At 29.7% G+C, this 8593-nt stretch overlaps 1 protein-coding gene across 4 annotated transcripts in view; it reads left to right on the top strand.

The window, feature by feature from the left end:
* The window catches only part of LOC102675631 (cAMP-specific 3',5'-cyclic phosphodiesterase), a 256477-nt gene that overhangs the window by 68410 nt on the left and 179474 nt on the right, over nucleotides 1-8593 (top strand). Inside the window, exon 1 of one of the 4 annotated variants that reach the window (XM_031507972.1) lies at nucleotides 2644-2930. The exons of the other annotated variants lie outside the window; for them this stretch is intronic. Within the exon in view, the coding sequence (XP_031363832.1) occupies nucleotides 2743-2930 (188 nt within the window). The 5' untranslated portion in view covers nucleotides 2644-2742. Of the gene's footprint in view, nucleotides 1-2643; nucleotides 2931-8593 lie in introns of those variants that run through there. 4 annotated transcript variants of the gene reach the window in all.

Genomic DNA, 8593 nt, shown 5'->3' with positions numbered 1-8593 from the left:
TGGAAGAAATATTTGACTCACAACTCGTATCTAGGGAGCGAAAAGTCACTAAAATTGAGGTTAGGAAACGNTTCTCTCACATGTGTAAATTTTTTGGAGGAACGAATTGTTAATATTGAATTTGGTGAAATTTTCGATGGAAATAATTCTGANNNNAAGAAATATTTGACTCACAACTCGTATCTAGGGAGCGAAAAGTCACTAAAATTGAGGTTAAGAAACAAGTTTCTCTCACATGTGTAAATTTTTTGGAGGAACGAATTGTTAATATTGAATTTGGTGAAATTTTCGATGGAAATAATTCTGAAAGAAATATTTGACTCACAACTCGTATCTAGGGAGCGAAAAGTCACTAAAATTGAGGTTAAGAAACAAGTTTCTCTCACATGTGTAAATTTTTTGGAGGAACGAATTGTTAATATTGAATTTGGTGAAATTTTTGATGGAAATAATTCTGGAAGAAATATTTGACTCGTAACTCGTATCTAGGGAGCAAAAAATCACTAAAATTGACGTTAAGAAACAAGTTTCTTTCAAATGTATAAATTTTTTGAAGGAAAAAAATTGTTAATAATTAAACTTGGTGAAAATTTTAATGGAAATAATTCTGGAAGAAGCATTTGATTCAACATTCTAATTTTAGAATTTTAAAAAATCACTAAGAAATTGAAATTAAAAAATTCCTCTGAAATGTATGAATTTTTTAAAGGAGAAAAAATTGATACGATGAAGGCATTTCGATGATTAAAAGTGGTTCGAAAGTAGAGTTTTAGCTTAGAGTATCGCCTTGGGAATTTAAGAAACGCGTGGGAGAAAAATTTACCGCGCGGTGACGTTGGTACGATTGATAAATTGTGACTCGAAGATAGCAACGTGCCAAAGACATTTAAAAAAAATGTTGCGATGCGAAATTCTTGTCAGTGGCACTCAATCCAAACAACACGCGTTTATATTCCTTCATATCTCGTATCTAGCGTTTCACCATCTTCGCCATCAAACTTCTTTATATTTTATATTCAACATCTTGTTGAACATTCGTGTTTACATTTCTATATTCCATATAAATGATGTCAATACCAAAACTTCATTCAGATATTAATTCAAAACTCTCCACTTTCAAGAATTCCAATCCGTATCAAACTAAGAAATCTTTATCTCTATCCATATTTCAACTTTCCACATGATAGAAAACAATTCCAAAATTCCACTTTGAAATGATATTCATCGTTTCAATTAATTTTTCTAAGAATTTTAAACAATACCAAAACAAAACTAAAGAATCTCTGTATCCATATTTCAACTAACTTCTAAAAATAACGATATCAGAAAAATTCGCATTTTACGTTAATAAAATTCTTTCTCTTATCCCAATCCACGCATAAATTAAACAAAAAAAAAAAAAAAAATCATCCTATCATACTCAAACAAGATTTGAAATATCACCTAATGATCGATCCCATTCATCTTCAAGAAATCATAACCTAAAACCGAACGAAGAATCAAAGAGATCGAAACAAAAAAGAAAAAGAAAAAGAAAAAAGAAGAAAAAAAAGAAAAGCGTCGCAGAAGGGAAAGAAAGGAGGCAAAAGAAAGAACGTTTCGTACAGAAAGAGGGTTGTTTTTCGCGGGGTGCGGGGGGAGAGGGAAAGGGGGGGGAGGACAAACGACGTGTATGCGTGCACGCGAGAAAAGCGACGCCGTTGAAAATAATCCGACTCGCTCTATAAATACAATACGGCATTCAGTCTTGGGCTGTACGTCGCGAAGCTCGGATGCTTATCTGACGCGTGTCACCTCTTCTCGCGGTGATTCTTCCGCAACTGATAACGCTCGAAAGCCGCCGAGAAGCCGCGATCACGGCTGTCCAACGTGCACTCTTCTCGATTTCTAATTGTCGTTGAAGGTGTTCACGAGAGATGTTTTTAGACTATGATTAATTGGAAGATCGAATATAGTGAGGTATATATGTATATATATATATATGGTATATATGTATATATATATATATATATAGTGAGATATATTGTGGGATTGGAGTGTTTGGGTTTACGTGGAAATTTGATGTTTGATTTAATAAATGTGCGAGATTCGATTTTTATTTTTTTTCTTTTCTTTTCTCTTTTCATTGACTTTTTTTTTTTTTTGTTGAGAGCATTTTAAATTTCGAAGGGAAGATTAATTCTCATTGAGCGGCCATTGATGTTTTTCCTGACAGTCAAGATAATAATGATTTATTTTTAGACGATGATCGGTGCTTGTTTCAATTCGATTAATCAGCTTCGTTTTGGCATTTGATTAATCAAATTGTAATGTTATATACTATTTTTGGAAGATGTGACTTTGCCTCAATTTGTGATTTGCAATTATACTGCACAGATGATGCGCGATATTCCTGTTTTGAAATGTGACTTTTCGTGTCGAGAACTTCACTTATCCATATTAATCACATCTCGCTTTCCAATCTTGGAATACCTTTCTTCCATCTTCTTATTTCTTATTCTTTTCATCTCTCGCAAAATTGAATATATATAATCCAACTCGAAAATTTGAATTCAATTCCTTATCCCCTATTAATATTCTTCACCATTGAATACAAAATCTCTTTGACCAATTCCTTTCATCGAATCATGCTAAAAAATCCGTAAAAAAAAAAAAAAAAAAAAAACAACCTAGAAAATAATCAGACGTGAAAGTGTACTACGCGCGACTTCAGCGCCATCTACATCGACATGGCGCTCTATTATGAGAAACCTGGAAGAAACCATCGTTGAAGGGAACTGCTTCGAAAGTGGGGGATATTTCCAGAGCGATTGGGAGGATTTGTTGGGGACACGTGTCGCGATGGAGAGGCTCAGTGTAGCGGAATCATTGCGCAGGAAAGATAAGAGGAGACGTAGAGGTTGGACAGTGGTGGTTGGTCACGAAGTACGGTAAGTAGAGTATAAATCAGTGATATATCGCGCTCTTCCGAGTTACCCCTTATCAGAACGAGGGGATTGCTCTCCGGAGAGTCTAAAATGCTTCCTCGCGATTGCCCTTTCGTCCTCGTTGATGCCTTCGTTGCAACTACGAATTATTACGTTTTCTGCTCGATGATGAACACTCTTTCGTTATCTAAGATATTTGGGTTGTTTAACATTCCGTTGGCATTCTATATTTTGTTTTGTTGATGATAAGTTGGCCTTACAAGATCATTTTTGAGAATCCATTATAGGGAAAATGAATTTTTACGAACCTGATTAATATAAATTTTCACAAAATTTTATTATTATACTCTCCTCAAAGGATCAAGGATTGGTGTGATTCTATGTTCAAAACATTGCCAAGAACTTTGGAGTAGAATGATATTCGGGGAACGTCGGTAACACGATTTCCAGTTTCGTTGGTTGGTAAATTTTTGAGTCGTACTGTGCTGCCATCTTTAGATCTATTTCGAAAGCTTCCTGGACGCTTGTTAACACGATAGATCAATATCACGTCCGATAATTTACCATGTTCGCGATGTTCCATCGAAACCAAATCGAAAATTTCTCGAAAGATTCTCGATATCGAATATTAATAATATTTTTTTTAAACGAAGGTGCAGATGAATTATCAAAAGATATTTTTTTTTATGTTAATTAATTTATTTTAGAAAAAATTAATTTCACATTTGATATTTGTTAATTAAAATGTTATTTAAAATTATTACATTACGTAGTAATGTGTAATTTATATATTTCAATATTTCTTGGGATTATTCTTGTAAGTAGAATGAACACGTGTGCAGTCAGACTTGCAGTTAAACATATATTCACTTTAATGTTCCATACTTTAGTGTCCTAGTTTGAAATTATTGTTCAATTAACTCGCGTACAATGCTTTCTACTTGAAAATTTAACATTTCGTCTTTATTTTATGTCTTGGATCATTTTCTTTTTCAATTTAATTTATAGAGTGGACGAATTAACGATTCTTTAAATTATGAAGAAACGTGAGAAATTCATCAACGAATCGAATCTTTTTTTTTTTTATTAGGATTATTATTTAATAGAATAAATTTCGAAATTCATCATATTCATCAGATATTAATTAATTTTAACATACCTAATGAATGTTTTATTTAATTTCTAATAATTTTAATCTCTCAGAATTTTCATTTTAATTTTCTTAACCTATCTTTTGTAAATTAAATAAAAACTTTTTTCTCCCTTGCATTTTAATATTATTATTTTTTCTTAATTTATTATTTTCAATCGTTAATCTTTCATCATTGATACAATGCATATATTTTTTTCAATAATAACCATTAAGAATTTTATTTCAAAGAAGAAACAAATCAAAGAGAGATAACCATAATGATAATTTCAACCTTCCTTGTCTACCGTTTCATTTAAATTCGCCCAGCATGTTAGCCCTGTTCTAAATTTCGCCAAGAATGTCAACCTCGCACACGACACAAATTTAAAGCACGAATTAATTGCACCCTGTAAGCCTTGATTAAATTGCCATCTACGTGTCGAGAGAAAATACGAACTTCACCTTACAAATCGAACTCTAAATTGTGGATATCTTCTATTCTAATTTTAATTCATCCATCTTCTTTTTCTTCACTTATTTATTTATTTTTTTTCTCCATCTTAACTCGATTCATATTAACGATAATTGTTTATGAATTATTAATACGGTTACGCGCGAAAAAGTGGTTTTTCAAATCAAATTTTAATATTCAATGATTATTCCTTACGATATTTCTTTCTTTTTTTTTTTCTTCTTTAAATTAAGATTACTTCAATATTTCGAGTGGAATATTCATTGGAGAGAAACGATGAAAAGAAATTATAATAATAGTATAAGCGTTTTTAAAATTTGTTTAAAATGGAATTATTTAAAATCGATTAAACAAATGGCACGAATTAATTAAAGGGCGAATTTTATTGAACTTTAAACTATTTTTTTAAAAAAAAAGTAAATCTTTTCATTTCGAAATTTACAAAGAAAATTTCTCTTATTTTTTTTCTTTTTTTAAATTTTTTTTAATATCGTTGAAAATTACTTTACGCAGAAAAAAAATTTTTTCACTAGTCCTTTTATCTTTCACAAAAAAAAAAAAAAAAAAATACTCTTATAAAGAGTAGATTCTTTTGTTACGTTCTTTTATTTTTTATGTTCTTTTACTCGTTTTTCCCTTTCTCGCAAAGCAAAATTATCTTTTGTAATAATTTAATTTTTCATCAAAAAAAAATTTGTTTATTTCTATTTCTTTGAAGAGAAGGGACGTGTTTCTGTTTTAGCAGAATTTATCTGTCAGGGAATGATATTTCCAAGAGATGGATAATTTGTTAATTATTAACTTCTTCTCTCTCTCTTTCTCTTTCTCTCTCTCTTGTAATATAACGAAGTTTTATGAACGAATTACATTACGACAGTTAATGGGGTTCCATGTTATTCATGTTTCCTATCGACATTGTAAAATTGTGGACAAGCTTCGTCCCGGGGCTAATGAAACTTCCCAACATAGGCACCGTTGTTTTGAATTTCTGCTTAATATCCTGAAACCCTATTTAAAAGTCAATTGGCTGTTTTGCCTTTTCAAAATCCGTACCCTTGTTGCTGACAGGCAACAAACTTTTGGTCAGGTCAGTTGAGAAGCTTGGAAACTTCCGGTTGGCATATGAATTAGAGGAAACTTGTATTATCTGTAAGAAGTTTTGCGAAAATTCTATATTCTTGAACGAAGTTTAAGATTTAATATTTTAAAAATATGAACGAAATGCTAAATTATAAATATTAAATTGAAGAAAATTTCGATATATATCTAATTTAGCTATTCTGAGTAAAAAAACTTATTTAACTATCTTTTAATTTTTAACCTCAAAATCTTAACAGAAAATTTTGCTATACATAACTTTGTATCAAAGTTTTACAAAGTGACAAATTTGTTTGAATAACCAAAAAGTCAAATTTTCAAAAGTTTCTTACTGAAACTTTAAATTGCTACAAAGATGTAAAAAACTATTTAAAAAACATAGAAAAACTTTTAATATATATAATTATTAAAAAAGATTTATTTATAAATCAGTAGAACTTTAGAAGAATTTTGTAGAACTTTATTTTTACATCACATATTATCTGCATCAAGAGCATCAAGTTTGCCTCGAACTTCACGTTTCCTCTTCCTTCCAGTCAAATTTTCCAAAATTTTTTATTTATCGAAGCTTAAATTGCTGCAAAGACGTAAAAAAGTATTTTAAAAATATAGAAAAACTTTTAATATATATAATTATTAAAAAAGATTTATTTATAAACAATAGAACAATTCTGTAAAACTTCATTTTTACATCATATGCATCAAGAGCATCAAATTTGTCTCGAACTTCACATTTCCTCTCTCTTCCAGTCAAATTTTCCAAAATTTTTGACTTAAAATTGCTATAGAGACGTAAAAAAGTATCTTAAAAATATAGAAGAACTTTTAATATATGTATAATTATTAAAAAAGATTTATTTATAAATAACAGAACAATTCTGTAGAAGTTTATTTTTACATCACATGTCATCAAGAGCATCAAGTTGCCTCGAACTTCACGTCTCCTCTCCCTTCCATTTTTGCCTCAACTCGGAGACAACGATGGCGAATTATCAATCTCACTCTACTAATATTTGCATGGAGTGGAACAGGGTTTATCGATCCCAATAATTTTGAAATTTTCAATATTTACAAAACTCATTCTCGCGAGAGATTCCCTCGTACTTGATCGATGTGTTCATTGAAAACACAAGAACACCGTTTCGAATTCCGTGTTTATCAAATGCAAAGAGTGCATATATTATCACTCTTATCATGATACAACAATGAATATACGAATTTACGAATTTTTTCATAAAAGATCGATACTGAATTTTAACATTATATTTATTTCGTATTCTTTTGACGAGAGGAAAATCTATTTGAATGAAAATTTTTAAAAGGGAAAAAAAATTTTATTTTTTTCCGATGAATGAAAAAAATTTCTTCGTTACGATACGTAATATACAACTTCTTTTATTTCAACACATCGAAAATTACATTTTTCATTCTTCACACTTCACGCGAGCGTATATAAAGTTTTATCGAATGTGGTATATATATATATATATATATATATAGAAATATCGAGCAAGATATTACCTTATCGACTTCACGATGTTATTTTTCACAATATATTATTGTGCGGCAGTGTTTTTGTAAGCGTCTTAATGTTGGTGTGTACTTTATGTATGTACATAGGTAACAGCATGAAATACTATAATAATAAATACATTAGACAAAAGATGGTAAACCATGAACTGACATTTCTGGAACGCTTGAAGCGTAGATTTATCGTGAAATTTTTTTCATTTTCGAGAATCGAGATGGTTATTATATTTCTTTGAAGAAAAACCTTTTACCTTTTCGCATTGTATTTCACTCTTTTTTTTTTTTTTTTTTATATAAGCTTTTATTGTACCTTTTTCATTGAACGGATCTTTGTTGAACAAAATTTGTCGATAATAATAAATGCAATACAGCGACGTGTAGAAAAATTATAGACAGTGAGATTTTTCAATAATAATCTTCTTTCTAATAAAAATAAAAAATTAAATCGAATTTTATCGTATTAACAAAAATTATTTATTTATCACTGATAATATTTTACTCTTATGGAACATAATAAAATATTCAACAAAGATATAGACTATAAAATATATTCTCCATAAATACGTCAAGCAAAAAAATTATAGCTAATATGAATTTCTTTCTTCGTCTCTCGAGGCAAAAAGAAGAGGAAATTCTTTTAAGTAGAATACATCCGCGCGTAGCCAGACGCGTAAATTCTTTTATTTTTCCCTACATACATCCCATTGAATCATACTCGTCGAATCCACACGAACGATATATTAATTTTATTAATGTTCCATTGTTGAAAATGAATTTTTGAAATTTTTCGAAGCTCTCGTTTAACTTAACCTAACCTAACCTAATCTTAACCTAAATCTAACCTAAATAATCTTAATCTAAATAAAATTAATTATTACTGAATTATCAGTTTCGTTTCAGATATAACATAATTTACACATATATTAAAAAAAATATTTATTAACATTATTTATAAAAATATTTAATAGATATTTTAAAAAAAAAATTCAACGATTTTTATATTTTTCCAATAATATTTTTTTTTTTTTTCATAATACATTTGAAAACGTAATATTTCTTTTCACAAATATTCATTTTACATTGAAACGACTATTACTCCATTCTTTATCTTTCCACGTTTCGTTCGTTCGATACACACATAATTTCGAACATTTCGTAACGTTTCATAACGATTTCATCTCGTTTATGTTAAAGATGGAAAATTGTTACGATGAATATTTCATGTAATATCAATACGCAACGTACGGCTACGATTCGTTATCAGAATTGTTGTTCGCGAGAATTTTCTTTTTTACCAATTTTATATTCGCGACCTTAATTGCGGATTAATCGATTTATCGATCGGTCAATCCCCGTCGAGGAAAGTTTAAACAACGTTTCGAAGCTTGGATAATCCGGTTTTATTGTCGTTGTTGGTCAACCGTTCACCGAGTT

This window comes from Apis dorsata, unplaced genomic scaffold (genome assembly GCF_000469605.1).
Source record: "Apis dorsata unplaced genomic scaffold, Apis dorsata 1.3 scaffold_73, whole genome shotgun sequence".
NCBI classification, from domain to species: domain Eukaryota; kingdom Metazoa; phylum Arthropoda; class Insecta; order Hymenoptera; family Apidae; genus Apis; species Apis dorsata.
The sequence above is the reverse complement of the archived record's forward strand: the minus strand, read 5'-3'. Positions and strand labels throughout refer to the sequence as shown.